Source organism: Narcine bancroftii, chromosome 6 (genome assembly GCF_036971445.1).
Source record: "Narcine bancroftii isolate sNarBan1 chromosome 6, sNarBan1.hap1, whole genome shotgun sequence".
Taxonomy (NCBI): domain Eukaryota; kingdom Metazoa; phylum Chordata; class Chondrichthyes; order Torpediniformes; family Narcinidae; genus Narcine; species Narcine bancroftii.
Genome location: NC_091474.1, coordinates 136,865,372 through 136,883,131, shown reverse-complemented (window position 1 = coordinate 136,883,131; position 17,760 = coordinate 136,865,372). Strand labels below are relative to the sequence as shown.

The following is a 17,760-nucleotide window of genomic DNA, read 5'->3' as shown; positions in this document are numbered from 1 at the left end:
ATCCTTCCTGCAATATCATCCAAAGGAGTCAGTCATTCTCTGTTAGATTTCAAACCAGCTCCAAGGAAGTGCAAATGTCGAACTTTTTTCAACAAGGAAGACCACCACAAAATATGGCTCCAGTAGGATAAGGCACTTGGCAATTTGAGCACAGAAATTTGAGAGAGTTGTAAAGTCAGAACAGGTGCTTTGGCTAAAATAGTGCACACCAACAGGATGAAATTCTGGGCTAGTCTTATCTATCTGCATTTGACCCACACTTTTACCCCCTCCATAAATCTTCGTCCGCGAAGCCAAGCAAAAGAATCCACATAACTGTTCAAATGCATTTTGAAGGTCACTTCCATAGTTTCCATTGACAATTTTTTTTCAGATGTGGATCATCCTCAAAATTAAAAAAAGTTTCTCCTGATGTCCTTATGAAATCTCTCCCCTTTCTCTCTTGGCTTGGCTTCGCGGACGAAGATTTATAGAGGGGGTAAAAGTCCACGTCAGCTGCAGGCTCGTTTGTGGCTGACAAGTCCGATGCGGGACAGGCAGACACAGTTGCAGTGGTTGCAGGGGAAAATTGGTTGGTTGGGGTTGGGTGTTGGGTTTTTCATCCTTTGTCTTTTGTCAGTGAGGTGGGCTCTGCGGTCTTTTTCAAAGGAGGTTGCTGCCCGCCAAACTGTGAGGCGCCAAGATGCACGGTTTGAGGCGATATCAGCCCACTGGCGGTGGTCAATGTGGCAGGCACCAAGAGATTTCTTTAGGCACCTTAAGCCAATGCTCTCCAGTTCTAGAATTGTCTACCCTAGGGAAAAGATAGCAGGCATTCACTTTATCCATGCACTCCCCTTTTCATAAGGTAACCCTTCAGCCTCCTATGCTCCAGGGAATAAAGATCAACTCTATCTAACCTTTCCCTATTACTAAGCTCTCTAGTTCCAACAACATCCTGGTGAATCTCTTCTGCACCTCTTCAAACTTATTGAGATCCTTTGTACAAATGGACATTGGAGATTCTTGTTATTTTTGAACAAAAACTAAAAAACATTCACTGAAAATTGACTATTTTTTATTCACAACTTTTTTTTTCATATTTAAAAGTTCCTAACTTCTAAAAGCAAACAAAATATGCAACCAAGGTTTTTGCATTCTCTCAGCTGTCCAAACACGGACAAGTGCTGGGAGGCATGTTTTCTTGTTTATTTAGGCCAATTTTTGTCTTGACCACTTTGGTCCTTGACATTTAAAACCACATTTAACAAGGCTACAGTGCTTGATGAAAGCAGATACCAGGGAAATCTCACGAGTATTTTTATTAACCCTATTCTCATTGGGAAGAACATAAAGCAAGTAACCAGCTTTATTGAAAGTATCACTAACTGCCACATTTCAGGTAATGTTTTGTTTGGCACTGTCCAGGTATGATTGTGGTAAAATCACTGAACTGTATACTAACAATATTTAATACATGAACAATTGCAAACAAGGCAATCATAATGTGCAAAAAATTCCTGCAAGCTATTTCTAAAAAAAAATTAACCTTCTGAAATCATAAAGCAGAGAAAGCAGTGTCTTTGTTTACATTTTGCTTAAGGAATCCATAAATAAACCATCTGTCCTTTTCTTTTTCAATTGCTTTTCATCATCTTCAGGTGTTCACATTTCAGCAAGAATTACAATACTGTAATACTTATTTTCCCATCTTTCTTTTCCCTGCTTTATTATACATTTTAATGCGTGCACTAGATGGTTATAACTCAAAGCTATAGATTTATCAGCCTTGGATGCTACTGAAAATGTTACTCAGCCTCAAGACCGTACTTAGGACTGGGGAAAGGAGGGAAAGAAGAACGTGCAGCTATTGACTAAGGATTGGAGGTGGGGCAAGTTTGGTAATCAGTCAATCAAGGTGCTCCAGCATTGTGGGGTCAATAAGAGAAGTGGTTTAGATTAAGCATATGAAGAGCACACAAGTGGCCTTTGCCACGGTCTTTAACCAATTCTGTGCAATGAGGGTCTCTGTAATTTGGATGTAAGTAGAGAGGGTTCATGTCAGATAATGGGATGGAAAAAGAGAAAGAGTACAATACATTCATTATACCCTCATAATACTGTGTGGTTTGGTACGATAATAACATTATCTACATATTCACTGATGGTACCACGGTAGTTGGTTGTATAAAAGAGGTGATGAGTCAGCATACAGGAGGGAGATTGAAAACTTGGCTGAATGGTGGACCAACAACAACGTCGCACTCAATGTCATCAAAACTAAAGAGCTGATTGTTGACTTCAGGAAGGGAAAACCAGATGTATACAATCCATTAATCATTGGGGGATCAGAGGTGGAGAGGGTGAGCAAATTTAAGTTCTTGGGAGTCACTATCTCAGAGGATCTCTCCTGGACCCAACATACTTATGGCGTTGTGAAGAAAGCACATCAGTGCCTGGACTTCCTCAGGAGTTTGTAGAGGTTTTGTCAGAAACCCTGGAAAATTTCTACAGATGAGCAGTGGAAAGTGTGCTGAACAGCTGCATCACAGTCTAATATGGGGATACCAATTACCCTGAGTGGAAAACACTGCAAAAGATAGTGGACACTGCCCAGAACATCACAGACAAAATCCTCTCGAACATCGAGATCATTTTCAGGGAACAGCTGTGATCATCAAAGATCCATACCACCCACACTTTTCTCGCTACTACCATCAGGAAAGAAGTATATAGGAGCCTCATGAAATGCACCACTAGGTTCAGGTACAGCAACTATGCCTCCATTATCAGATGCCTCTGCAACAAATTGAATCAGGGACTCATTTCAGGACTCTTACTTTTGCAGTTCATTATTTTCTTCTCTATTGCAGTTTGTTTACATTTCTTTATTTGTTTACATGTGCATGTAGAGTACAGTTTTTTTTTGCACTACCAGTAACTGGTAATTCTGCCTCGCCCGCAGGAAAAAGAATCTCAGGACTGTATGTAAGAGAATTTCCAACTCTGTGGCACTGCTTCAGTGTTGCACTGAACTGTTTCTATGGGTTCATCTTCATTGCAACATTCGAAAACCAATTTTAATCCAAAATTCTTGCTCTGCTCACTATCAAAGTCTTCACATTAAAAAATATTATTCAATCTCCTCTTATCTTTTTATCAGGGAACTATCTTTTGAATATTATTTTAAGATCCAGACTGCTCTCAGTTGGACGCAAAACATCACATGGCACTATTTTCAAGTGGGGCATGGGTGATTCTTGCAGAATGACTTACATTATATAAACTCTATGGCATAATTGACATTATCAAAATAAATCAGCTGGCCATTTGTCATAACAATGTTTGTGAAAGCTTGCATTGAGTTTCACATTAGAAGCAGTAATACTTCTCAAGCTCTTTGTTGACAATAAAATGAAATGACATGTCCCAAGGTCATGAATGGCATTACAGGAATGCAAATCAGTTTTTCTTATTTCAAAAATCACTGTCAATTCAAAAACTTTTCCCAATTTCCAAAACGGTACTATTCATTGTCTGGTGCAAGTACTCATTTTCTTTACTCTTGTATTTTGTGCTCCTCTTTATCAACTCCGTTTTTATGAGATTTTTGATTCTCTGCAGCATGCAGTGAATACATCCTCATGACTTAAAAGTGCTTTAAATAATACATAATGCTGGCGCCATCTTCTACAGCAACACATCATTTTGTAAGTGGTGAACTGCTTTGATAGAAAGGAAATCTAAGTATTCATTAATAACCTTCACGGCTATTGATAACATAAAATGTACTGATCAATGAGAATGACAACTAAACACAAGGCCTCGATTGATAATCATGAAGCAGATTTGGACATTTACATTCAACAAAGAAGTTTGAAGTTATAATTTTAGTAGACATAATGAGCAAATAAGACAGAAACTCATTGGTTCATTTGGTGGGAGTGCAGGTGTAAAGAGATCCATTTTGTTACATGGTAATAAGTCAATTTTTAAAGTGCATATAGGATTCTTGGCCTCATAAATCAAGGAATAGGAGGACAAAAGCAAGAAAGTTTAACTGAACTTTTAGACTGATCAGGCAACAGATGATGACTGTATCCATTTCTGGACACAAAACTATCAAGGGTACAGACAAAAAAAAGGACATTGATGAAGAAAGACTTACTCTGTGAAAGAACTGCAGAAACTCACGGTTTTCCTTACAGTGAAAACATTTAACAAAGGATTTGGCAAATGTTAAACAACATGAAACATTTGACTAAATTCATAAAGTGCAGAGGTTCAGGAAAGATGAGGAAAAGATTTTCTCTCTCCTTCCAAATTCATACTGACAAAACTAAAGAAATCTGGTGGTATCCTATATAAAACTTTGCTCTCCATTCCCATGAGCTTTCCTGGAAGACTTTCAAGAATGAATATTTTTAGAAAAGAAAATCTCTCCAACTTGCAAAAAGCAGGATGACTTTTGATGGAAAACGCAAGGCAAATGCCAAAACAAAGGAACATAATTTTGCATCTATCATATTACATACCTGTGTGACCAAAGCTGAAAGGGGAAAAAAATTCCACTTTCGATCTCCTTCACTCACACAGGCAGTTCAACAAAGCAGTTCAAAGGAAACGCAGGGAATTGTTTCTGGTATCATAACCAAATCTACTTGACATTATTTTCTCAACCAGCAGGGCACAAACTCACAAATGTTATAACCATCAAGGAATGTTTCATGTAGTATGTTTGTTTTTAATTACATTTCCATAAACTTCCAGACAGGAGCTTTAAAATGGTTGTGCACAATAATACCCATGCAACAGTGGAAACTGTTATTGTTATTAATTATTGAAAACCTCAATGAGAAAAAAATCCATCATAAAAGATTTGATGAAAAATGCAACACGTACCAGACAGGATCAGGATATTCTATGTTGTGATTATTAATTCATAACATTGACCCTGTCATTACTAATTTATAATGTTCCAATCTCCTCACAGTATATTTCAACTGAATCATTTGGGAAACATTGATGCAACAATGAGAAATATACTAGATTAAAATATTTCAATCAGAGGAAACGATATTTACAAGAAACATGGCTTAGGCTTCAGTTACAAAAATAAAAGCCCAAAGTAAACCGAGTATGTGGAAAATTACAGAAATCTAACGTCTTCAAGAGATTCTGAGTGAAAACAGACTCCAACCTTTGTAGCGAGCTGTGAAACAGAACTTGTAGCCTCTTCTGGAAGCAACGGGTCCTTGCTCTGAAACAGATCACAAATTAGACATTTCAACTATGTCGTTGTTCAGGAACAACCGAATCAAGTACAAGGATTAAAAATCGTCTGAAGGCAAACCTCAAAAGAGAATGCAATGTAATCCACTAGAGAAACAAAAACTAAAAATGCATCAAATAAGCTTCTCCAAAGGAGAAACAAGGTTAAAATTGTAGAACGCTCTTCAATAGTTAATCTAACCATATTTTCTATCTTGATGCACTTAATTTGGTCAGTCAAAATGCGGGAAGGAACATTGGACAGATGTCATTGCTGATCTGCATCAAACTTGAAGACCTTGGTTTGGATTCCTCGCAGATGCGATCGGAAACCTCAGCAATAGCGTCTTTCACTGCCTATATTCGCTTGTACTAGTTCTCCGACCCGTCGCCCCGTTCACAGAGGGCTGCACTCGAACATCATAGTTCGGCGCAACACTGGATTGTGAGATCCCACATCCCCGAGCCCTCGCCTGCCGGAGTCCGAAGATTACAACCGTTCTTCACATTGAGTGGCGTTAGGCTTTCAACCACTTTTAAACAAAAACACTTCATACTACACTGCTCAGACTCCGTGGTGTACATCAATTATGATGGCTACACGGCAAGGCCGGCCCAGGCTGCATGAAGTTAACGTGCATTTTCACAGCATCGCGCAGGTCACAGACCACTATCTAAGAGACTTGCAGTCCGGTGTCTGCGGCTCACAGCATGAGAGGCGCCCACCATGGGCTATACAGCAAACGTTCAAAAAGAGCTCCAGAGCCCGTACCTTCGACACCTCCTGCGGTTTGTCGTCCTCCGAGTCGGAATCGTTATCGTTCAGTCCTCTGTGTTTAATTTTCCACATTCTCGGACTGATGCGTCGCAGGAGAAGCAGATTGCTGAGTAATGAGAGCGGTCGGGGTCCGTCCCCCCACCCCCCCCCCTCTCTCTCTCTCTCTCTCTCTCTCTCTCTCTCTCTTTCCTTCCTTTCCCAAACGCCGGAGGCTACATCGAGTTCAAAATCCTCCAAAAATGCAAGCGGGCAGGCAGCACCATCCGAGACCTCAACGCCACAAGCAGACAGGCAGCTCCCAAGCCGAGAACCCGCCGCAGCAGCACTCTTCTAATCTGTCACATGATTCACCGATGACAGAATTTAGGAGGATTAGTTCGACCAATCGCCGCAAAACCAGGGGCGACTTTGCTTTCAGACTCCTGGAGGGGAAGGATCAAAGGAGAAAATGCTAGCAACAGCCAACAGAATTTCTCCACTGTCCTTTTGCACCCTCCCCCTTTTTTCACCCTCCTAGTTGCTCGCCCTCTCTTTTTCACAATTTCACCCCCTTCACCTTTCTCACTCCTCTTCTTCACCTTCCTGGGGAGATGATGCACGAACAAGTCTTAGCAACTGCAAACAATGAGCTGCGGGAGGAACTCAGCGGGTCAGGCAGCATCCATGGGCAGAAGTGGTCGGTCAATGTTTCGGGTCGGGACCCTTCATGGAGTCGAAAGTAAAAAGGGATATACTACAGAAGGGAAGGGGTGAAGGAGCTTCATTGTTTGCTCAAGATTCCAACATCTGTAGTCTTTGTATTTCTTTCTGAGTCTTCACAACTGACGCCTCGAAGGCACTTAAATCTGCTTCCTTTCATTAGTTTACTTTTTGTCCTCCTACTTTTTCATTGAGTAAGCGTTCGGCCAAATGTAACAGGATCTAACTTTTAACAAAGAATGCAGTATTTCTCGCAATCTTCCATTTACGAGTGATTAAATTAAGCCAAGAGCAAAACATTACTGTTTGGAATGGCACATTTCATTCGTACAATAACAGTACACCTGTGTTTTTCTTCTGCTGTGTTAAACTATCCACAATTGCAAGAACTTATGATGCATATTAGTTTCGACGATCTGCACTGGTCTTAGATGGCATTGTTTTGCGGTGAACTGCTGAGGCTTGAGTGCCCCCGTAGTACTGTACTTGTTTTGATCATTTGCTGCCAAAAGCTTGAATTTGGAGCTAGTGGTGTTGAAGGTTGCTGTATGCTGTAATCTTGACTATTTCCACAACAGCCGCTTAAAAAATGGGGTTGGGTAATATAGTTCGCAGTCCAGGATATCCGAACAGGATGAAGATAAGATCAGAGAACTGTGAAGACGGATCAGATGATCAGAGCTCGTCTCCTTACCCAAAGAATGTGGGAGTAAGAGTTGCATACGGTTCCCTGCAGGTTACATCTCCTTCTACGTTGTGAAAGTCAATTTTAATTTCATGTGAGCCACAAAGCGAAAACACAGTTGTATTCAAAAGTCATGTACACTGAGTAAATCAACTGAGAAAAATATTGATTTGTTTTTGAAAATCCAATTATAAAATGGACAAGAATTTTCTCTATTGTTTGACCACTTATGCAATACATGAATTGGACTTCCTTTGAACCAAATGCTAATAAAAATTCCATTATTTTGCCAGTGGCCCTCACAAGCTGTGTTTTAAAGTGAATCCATGTGTCAAATGAATAAGAGCCATTTTAATGTCAATGTAGTTTCAAATTAAATTCAACATTAGTATTTGTTTTGTTATTGTATTCATCATGTTGACTGAAAAAGTGCTGCAGTTTCTTTCCCCACACTCTGAGATAACTAAAATATTTGGATAAGGTGTGGGCATTACAGAAGAAACAGTGCATAAGCTGTTATTATCGGTAATTTAAAACAGATTTTGTTCCTTGAAGTATCTGCATGTTCTTTTGGAAAGCAAACAGAATAAATGTTCAGGTTTAGAATAAATAAATCAGGTTGCTATTATTGAATAACGTTTGTCAGACTCACAGCTTGGAAATCAATGAACGATTCAGACAAACTGTTCAGAATTTTAAAAAAGACTGAGGTTCAGTCATTTTTTAACTCCTCCCCAAACATTTTTCTGAGGAATGTGAATGTTGCTCTCCTTAGAAAATGCCAGATTCTACTGTCCTTCCCTAATTGCCTCCCAAGAGCTGAAAGCTGATGAGAAAGGAATGCATATCAGAAGAACCAGGGCATCTCATCTGAAGGCTCCACCCCTACTGCAGTTAGAATGACATCTAAAATGTGTTCCATCTCCCACAGTTCTACACACACCCTTTTCCTTTCTTCCCAGAATTGTGATAAAATACCCAATTCCTCATCTTCCATAAGCCCAGGCATTCAGCTAAGCATCATGCACCATTTCTATCACCTCCAACATGATGTATCTTCCCACATGCACACTCTTTTTCCTCAAAACATCTTCCCATCCAATGCAAGAAATATAATATTTTCTTCCTTGTCCCCTCACAACCCAGGCCCAACAGAGATTATTTTAATATAATATCCTGTATCCATAACTTTCAATGCGCTCTAGCCTAAAGTGGAACAGCCAGGAGCAGATGTTGTTAGTGATAATTTTTGAGAACACTGAAAGTTCACACTATGACCATAAGCTCTGGTTGCCTTTAAATTCTAAATCAACGTACAACCCAAATTCAACTCCTCTGTCTACAGTGCTTCCTGCACCATGCAGTGAAGCATAATGTTAGTTTAAGAGACATTGCCTCATCTTTCACTTAGGCACATTCCATACTTAACATGAGTTCAACAATTTTGGTTAATGATCTACTGTTCTCATTTATAGCTCCTCTGCAAAAGCAAACCATAGCCACAGCAGGAAATATGAAAACTGAAACAAAATCACCGGAAAGCTCAGTTCATCAGAAAGCATCTCACAGAGTTCAACAGCACAGAAGCAAGGCCTTTAGCCCAAATTATCCATGCTAACAGAATATTTTACTCAAGCTAGACCACTTGCCTATGTTGAACCCTTGCCTTTATATTCTGGTCTTCTCAAAGTGAATGGTGATGTTACATTCGGCTTCTTCAGTACTGACTCACTTGCAAGTTAACCTTTAGCCAGGGAATCTTACACTAGGACTCAAAAGTCCCTTTGGATCTCTGCTTTCTGAATTCTCTCCCCATTTTAAAAATAATTGACTTCTTTATTCTTTCCACCAAAGTCCAAACAATTCCCCACGCTGCATTCCACCTGCTGCTTCTTTGCCCATTTTCCCAAACTATCCAAGTCCCTCTGCAGAGTCCAAATTTCCTTAATACTACCTGCCCCTCCATCTATCTTCATATCATCTGCAAACTTGGCCACAAAGCCATCAACTCCACCATCTAAACAATTTACATACAGCATGAAAGGAAACAGACTCAACACTGACCCCTGCAAAGTTCAAGTTCATTTATCATCTGATTATACAAGTACAGCCCATGAAACTGTTCTCTGGTGCTCAATCACTGCAAACACACATACACACAAACAAACAATGCATAAGGAGTGAATAAATAAATAAATATTATTATTGAATTATTAGTAGAGTCATGGAGGAGTTCTTGAGTTCTGCTGAGCTGAAGGTCTTTACTACAGAGATATTGTGCACCATTTCTCTCTGATGTAAATGCACATTCTCACTCCTTGAGTCTTTCCAGAAGTAGCAGCAGCTCTGTCTGCCCTGAAGGAGATAAGGACATCAAACGAGTCACCAGCAGCCAGCCAGAAAAGGCCCCCTTTATTCCCACTCTTTGGTTTCTGCCAGTCAGCCAGACTTCTATCCATGCTAGTGTATATCCCATAATATAATGTACTCCTATCTTAGTTTGCAGCCTCAAGTACAACCTCTTGTTAAAGGCCTTCTGAAAGATCAAACTAAACAATATCCATTGATTCTCTTATGCCAGTCATTCCCAGTAAAGCATTAATCCATTACAATTAGTCAAGAGTCACAATAGGCAGATACCATCTCCTTGGCCCTGCATTTAATTCTGGAACATCTGGACAACAAGAACACTGGTCTATCTACTTTTTATAAACTACAGCTCTGCTTTCAACACTGTTGTCCCAAAGAAGCATCTCAAAACTCTGAGACATAGATATTACATCCTACCCCCTTCTACAACTAGATTGTCTCTAGTCTACCAACATGTTAATTTGAAAATATACATTCTTGTTTTCAAATCCTCCATGATGTCCCCTTGTCCCTTTCTCTCCACCAAACTTCTGAGATCTCCTCCAGAGAAGCTCCAGAATTGCTAGAATTTGTTGAGAGATGGGTGTGTTGGTGGGAATATGTGGAGAATAAAGTGGGCAAGGGTAGGATTGATGTAAAAATGAATTCTTGATGTGGACTCATTTGACTGAATGACCTCTACCATGCTATATCTATCTATCTATCTATCTCTACCCTCCATCAAATCTGGTCCTCATTTTCATTTCTATTCCTATAGAGAACCTCCTTAAAGCTACCTGGAATCTTAGATTTCCCTTCCTGAACTGTTTCTCCTTTCATATAGTCTTTAACTAATCTTTTGATCATCTACCCTAAAATGTCCTAAATGTGGCTTTTATTTATTAATCCTTTTGTGAAGCACCCTGACCCGAAATGTTGACTGTTGTTTTTCTCCCAATGATGCTACTCGACCCTGACTTCCTCCTCCCCAGCTTGGAACTCCCAGGCTTGACTAAATCCTTCCTTTTGTGCTGCGATAATGACAGTGGTAGTAACACAGAGCATGGAGACAGGACAAGGCCAGATGTATTCTCTTCATATAAGCAGAGCCCAGAGGGAGCCAGGATGCACCGATGTCCTCAAGCACTTGAGTTGACACATGGGCAAGTGGAAGTCACAGAACCCTGCACACTAATGGTGGAATAAAAAGAAGCTCAGCAGATAAACCAGTGTCCTTTATGTAGCAAAAGTAAAAATACTTAACTGTCATTTTGGGCTTGAGCCCTTCATCAAGGTATAAGAGAATGCCAGCAAGTATCCGAACAAAAAGATAGTGGGGAAGGGGGTTGGCAAAGGCAGGAGATGATAGGTAGAGAGATGAGGGAGAGAAGGGATGGTTCAGTGGGTAAGGGGGGAGGGAGGAGAGAACTGGAAAGACTGGCAAGGGGGAGGGGAAATAAGGCGAGCAAGTTCAGCAGAAACCAGAGAAGTCAATGTTAAAGCCATCTGGCTGGAGAGTGCCCAGACAGAAAAAAGGTGTTGTTCTTCCAATCTGTGAGTGGTCAGGGAGGGATAGTACATGTGAGCACTTAAGTGTGACTCAGAATTGAAATGGTTGGCTACTGGAAAGTCTTTGTTGTTGCAGATGGAGAGGAGGTGCAAAGCAAACCGATCTCTCAATCCATGACCAGTCTCTCAGATGTAGAGAAGGCCACAAAGGGAGCACCAGATGCAGTAAATAAGTCCTGTGGATATACAAGTGTTGCTTCACTTGAAAGGCCTATTTGAGGCCCTGGATTGTGGTGAGGGAGGAGGTATGGGAGCAACTGTTGCACCTCCTAAGGGCACAGTGGAAGGTGCAAGGGGTGATAGGAGGGGAGAGATGAGTGCATGAGGGAATCTAATGGGGAACATAATTTTGCATTCTTCCAGCCATGTAGTGCAACTCTAAGTGTTGTTCATTATAGTGTCTGACAGCCAACAAAAAGAACGGGAGAGAATGTCATTGCCCATTAACAAGCATGTGAAAGGATAGTGGCATGAATTCAGCTGCAAGGAAGGAAAGTCAGTAAGGGAGAGACCAATGGAATTGCAGAGATACTTTTAGAAGGGTGAAATGCAGATTAATTTTAGGTGAATGGGTCAAAAAACAAGAACGATGATTCACCTAGAACAGCAAGGGGAGTTGGAGACGAAGAAGGAAAGGTACTAAGAGGGGAACAAATTCCAAGGACTAGGTCAGAACAGGTATCACAATTATTTGCCTGAATGGATGCCTTAAAATTTGGAGAAGGAAAGAATAATAATTTATTCTGATAGCAGATATGCCTTTGGGGTTGTACATAACCATATGATGGCATAGGCACAAAGAGGACATGTCACCTTCTTAGAAAGGTACGTACAATGTGAGGAACATATTAAACACCAGTTAATAGCAGGTAGCTTCACTCATGGGGTTGCTATGATAATGATGAGCACCCATAAAAAGATTTGGATCCCACAACAGAAGGGAAACAATTATGCAGATAAGATGACTAAAGAATTAACAGAGGAAGAACAGGAGTGTATAGGAACCCCAAGTCTCGACCCCACATTATCAATATGTTGGAAGAAATAAGGGACATCAGAAATCTGCCATGAGTCTGCCTTTGGTAGGAACAAGGGGAGTCCAGGATAGCAACAAAGGGAAGGCAAGTGTTTCCAGCATTTTCTTCTTTCAAATTCAGATTTCCACCTAAAATATATCTATTTATTTATTTATTTTTAAATTTCTGATTCCAGAATAAGAGGCCATGTTTGGATAATATTTCATTCTAGTTTCAGAGATAATATTTAATTCAGATAAACAGAAATGATCTACAAAGGAACATGAGGCAATCTGACAAGCTATCAAGAGAACAAAATAGATACTTGGTGTAAGCAAAAGTGAAGCTCACCCCATACTGCATATTGAAATCTAAAATAATTACTTTGGTGCCTACAATTACCAAAGCCTTCAATTCAAAAAAATATCAGTTCTGGTGATGTAATTTAGGAAAGATGTCATTACGCCAGAAAGGGTGCAGGAAAGATTCACAAGAATGTTAACAGTACTGTCAGGTTTACGTAACAAGGACAGCCTGGGATTTTTCTTCCTGGAGGGTAGGAGGCTGAGGGGGAACCTTACGGATGTTTATAAAATTGTGAAGAACGCAGGAAATGTAAGAAGTCATAATTTTTTTTTTGCAGAATAGGGGAGTCTAAAACTGGATGACATAGATTTAAGGTGTGAGGGGAAAGATTTAAAAGGGACAGTTTTATCACACAGAGGATGGTAGATGTGAAACAAGATCCCAGAAGAAATGGTAAAGAGGGTTACAAATACAATGTTCAAAAGTAATTTAGAATATAGATGGATTGGAAAGATTTAGAGGGATATGGGGCGATCACAGGCAAATTAAACTAGCTCTAACAGGGGCTACTAACAGCTTAGTCAACAACTACATTAATACTCTCATCTTTCAGCCAGGTGATGATGGTTTCATCCAACTCAGGGAGTTGAAGAAAATGGGGGGAAAATAAAAATGGGTTAAATGTAAAATAGGTATTAAAAAATGGATGTCTGATTATCAGAGTGGACAATGGGTCAAATGGCATATTTCTGTGTTCTATCCTTTGAGGAGGGAAGTGGTGTGGTCTTTCTTCTATTTGCACATGGTTGCTTTGTTCTCCTGGTACATTGTCTTGAGGTTCTCAACAGAATCTCAAATTCCCCATTTCCAATTCAAGTGCTTATGGACCAGTGATTTCCAGGAATCAGCAGGGATGTTGCATATCCTCAAAGGCACCTTGAACATTTTCCTCTGTTTGGCTTGTAACCCCTGGCTAGCTCTGGCAGAGCTTAGAAAAGAGCATCTGTTTCAGGATCTTAGCATGAAGCATGCAAACAACTTATTCTGCCCAATGTAATCGAATTAACTAACTATAATCTCAACACTGTCACTGTTGGCTTGGGAGGGGACCCTGACATTGGCTTGCTTATCCTGGCAAATCAAGGTTTATACAGAGACTGAGTTTTTGATATCTCTCCAGATTCCTGCTCTAAAATCTCAGAAACACTACACGAGGACAGGTTTCATTGCTGCTGAGTAAATCATGAGTTTTGTGCATCATCTGATGTTAAGTATAAGAACCATTCTCTTAACATCTGTAAAAGAATTGAAGGTGATTTGGAACAACTTACAAACATGGACATGTTGCAATTATGGAGTGCCCTAGATTCTGGAGTGTAAAATGAACAGAAGTTGAATAGTTTCCCATTATCCCATTTCATTCGCTTCTGTGATAAGATTATCAGGGACAAGGCAAGACTCCAATTCTTTCAAATATATCAGTGTTTTTTTACATTATGTTATCACTGGACAAGAGTAATGCATTGGCAGTATTGACACTGTAAAAACAAAATGCAATCGGGCTCTTCTGTTAGTTTAAACAATTATACTTTCAGGAGAGAAATTGCCTGATTAATGCAATTGGTATTAGTTCACTGAAATCGATAAAGAACTATCTCTTCCAGAGAGAACAATGTCTGCAGTGCCACCATGATACCTGTACCTGTATTATGTTTGGGAAGTGTGCAAATGGTTTGTGCCAGTTTCTACTAAAATCCCATGCCAGACTGAAACGAAATGCATTCAACATCTAAGTAATGTTTTACTGTTGCAATATGATGATAAAAATCACCAACTACTTAAAAAGAAAAGTTTGTCTTGTTAGAGTTTAGAAGTTTGGTTTCACTGGGAGTCTCACAAGGGAAATGCACTTAAATTTTACATTCTATCTTGCTATTAAATGCATGACAAAAGAAGCTGTTACTCTTATTCACTTTGCATTCAGATTCACTATTGAAACAAGAATTCATATTGTGTTATGAATAGTACCTTAGAGTTTCCCAATTCATTTAAAATATCGTGGAACAAAAAATAATGAACAACAAAAAGTAAAGAAGCACGTCTGACACAACTTTGTTGAACAAGTATCATTGAAATTTGTAGATAACAGGAAATACACTTAAAAGCAGGAATAGCTGATTGGTGGATTCTCCATAAAGTTCAAGGCAATTGTTGGCAATCTTTTGAGAGTAGTACATTTGCTCCTTTGAAATAAAGCTGATTAAAATCCTTACAGTTTGCAAGGAAAATGAATTCAATATACAGTACTGTAATAGTAATCGATTCTGAAGAAAGCTGATTAGTTGCTCTAAATTTTGTTTCCTCTTTTCCCCTCATCACCCCTACTCGCCACCTCCACACTACCTCAAACCACCCCTCAATAGCCCAACAACCTAATTTATCCAATTTGTTTAGATTTGACAAAACCACAAAATATGTGCTTGAAGCATGCAGCTCATCTGGCATCCATCTATATTTTACCAATTTACAGCACATGGTTCTGAGAATTTTATGCTTTAATAATTCAAGTGTTCAGCTAGATATTGTTTAAATGGTGTAAGACATTCCCAAAAGATGTATTCCAGATAGCTACCTCTGCTAAATGATCTTTTCCTCAGATCCCTTCCACTTTAAATGTGTACTCTGATCATAGATATCTCTGAAATGGTGAAAAGTCTCACTATAACCCTATCTTTGCCTGTCATAATTTTCTGTACTTCTACCAGAACCCTCCTCCTGCTCCTTTGCCACTCCAAGGAGAACAAAACCAGCCTATTCAGTCTCTTTTCACACCTGAAAAATCCCAAGTCAAGCAATATCATTCCATTCCTGTAGATTTCCATTTCACCCTTTCCAATGCAATCACTTTCTCTCTATAATGCAGAGACCAATAATACTCCAGCTTTGGTTGGGTCAAAGTATTATAATGTTGTTCTCTGACCTCAATGCTCATATTCTATGTCCTGAGTAATGAAGACCAGCATCCCATATCCCCTTTTTACCACCCTCTCACCGTGCTCTCCCTTTAGCAATCTTTGTATTTGTGTACCATCTTTATGGTGTTCCTCAATACTTCCTAGACCCTACATCCATTGTACATGTCCAACCCTTACTTAATCTCTTATATGCAACACCCCATGTTTATTGGGATTAAATTCCATTTGCCATTCCTCTACCCAAATTGCCTGTGATCAATATTATTCTAAGCCTATCACTTAGCTATCAACAATACCCTCCAACTTGGTATCATCCTCAAATTTATTAATCATGCCTGTTAAACGGACATGTAAAACAGACAGTGAAGGTCTTAAATCTGTGTTTGTAATACACTGCTGTTATGGACGATCACCACAAAAGTCATCATCAACCATTATCCTCTGTCTCCTGCTACAAAGCCAAATTTGGATCCAATTTGCCATCGATCCCATGGGCTCTGACCTTTTGTACTAGCCTTCAATGTGCAAGGGTGAAAAGAAGGAAGCCAAATATGGGGAAGTATGGATGTCAAGGAATAATAAGGCTCTGATAAAGAAGGAAGAATCCAGCTGGTACAGATCATCTGCAGGAAGAAACTATTTCTCAACCTGGCAGTCCTGATTTTGATTCTCCTCTGCCTCCTTCTTGAATGTAGTGGGTCAAAGATATAAGACATGAAAGGCTGCAGTGGCCGTGGTTGAAGTAAAAACACAACGCTGAAACTCAACTGGTCAACCTGTGTAATTTACAGAGCAAAGATAAATATGCTTAACCAATGTTTCAGGTTTGAGCCCATCATCAAGGTATGACACTCTCAATGATGGTCCTGTAGAATGTTGTGAGGATGGGGGGCTGGTAGCCTTGCCCTCCTCACCTCCTTAGGAAGTGTAGGCGCCGCTGTGCCTTCGTGACTAATGAGGAAGTGTTGTGGGTCCAGGATAATTAGTCTTTTACATGCACACCAAGAAACTTTGTGCTCTGCACTCTCTCCACGGCAGAACCATTGATGTGTGATGGAAAATGGTCATCCTTCATCCTCCTGAAGTCCACAATTATTTGAGACTCAGCTTGTTCTTCTCACACAATTTTATGAGCCACCCAACCTCCTCTCATTGTGGCCAATGGGACCAACTACGGTCATATTATCTGCCAATGTGATGATTCTGTTAGAACTAAAGCTGGCAGTGCAGTCATGAGTCAGCAGCTTGAACTGACAGCAAGATGAGCACACATCCCTGAGATGCACCTGTGTTCCAGTTCTCATGAGCTCATCAGGAAAACACAAGCAACTAATGTCAAGATCATTGAGGAATTTGGAGTACTTATTAAACAAATAAGGGCAAAAAAAAAAGACCAGGAAATATCATTGGTAGGTAAAATTAAGGAGAATCCTCAGTCATTCTGTAAGTATATTGGGAGCATGAGGATAGCTGAAGAAACAATAACCATATAATATAACCTTAAAACAATTACAGCACAGAAACAGGCCATCATGGCGTTTCTTGTCTGTGCCAAACACTTATACTCTCCTAGTCCCACTGACCTGCATTCTGCCCATCACCCTCCATACCTTTTATATCCATATACCTATCCAAATTTTTCTTAAAATAATATTCTACCTACCTCCACCACCTCCACTGGAAGCTCATTCCACACAGACCCCGCTCTCTGAGTAAGGAAGCTTCCCCCTATTTTGCACCTAAACTTTTGCCCCCAAATCTCAACTCATGTCCTCTTGTTTGAATCTCCCCTATCCTCACTGGAAAAAGTCTATTCACATCTACACTATCTATCCCCCTCAAAACTTTAAAGATCTCTATCAAATCCTCCCCCCATCCCCCACACCCTTCTACGCTCCAAGGAATAATGACCTAACTGTTTAACCTTTATCTATTATTGAGGTGCTGAAACCCAGGTAACATTCTGGTGATTCTTCTCTGTACTCTATTTTGTTCACATCCTTCCAATAATTTGGTGACCAGAACTGAACATAATATCCCAAATTTGGCCTCACCAATGCCTTGTACAATTTTAACATTACCTCGCTGTGATAGTACAGACCTATCACCAATGTATATACTTACAGTATCTAG

The 17,760-nt window shown here is 39.9% G+C and overlaps 2 protein-coding genes across 3 annotated transcripts in view; one reads left to right on the top strand and one right to left on the bottom strand.

Moving 5' to 3' along the window:
* Nucleotides 1-6,379, bottom strand: part of LOC138736519 (testis development-related protein) — a 51,721-nt gene extending 45,342 nt beyond the window's left edge. The window contains exons 1-2 of one of the 2 annotated variants that reach the window (XM_069886173.1): nt 6,023-6,379; nt 5,180-5,239 (exon numbers count right to left, since the gene is read on the bottom strand). In XM_069886173.1, the coding sequence (XP_069742274.1) occupies nt 5,180-5,239; nt 6,023-6,100 (138 nt within the window). In that variant the 5' untranslated portion in view covers nt 6,101-6,379. Of the gene's footprint in view, nt 1-5,179; nt 5,240-5,452; nt 5,541-6,022 lie in introns of those variants that run through there. The other variant, XM_069886174.1, reaches the window with a different exon arrangement.
* The window catches only part of fbxo25 (F-box protein 25), a 165,070-nt gene that overhangs the window by 105,990 nt on the left and 41,320 nt on the right, over nt 1-17,760 (top strand). The window lies entirely within an intron of this gene.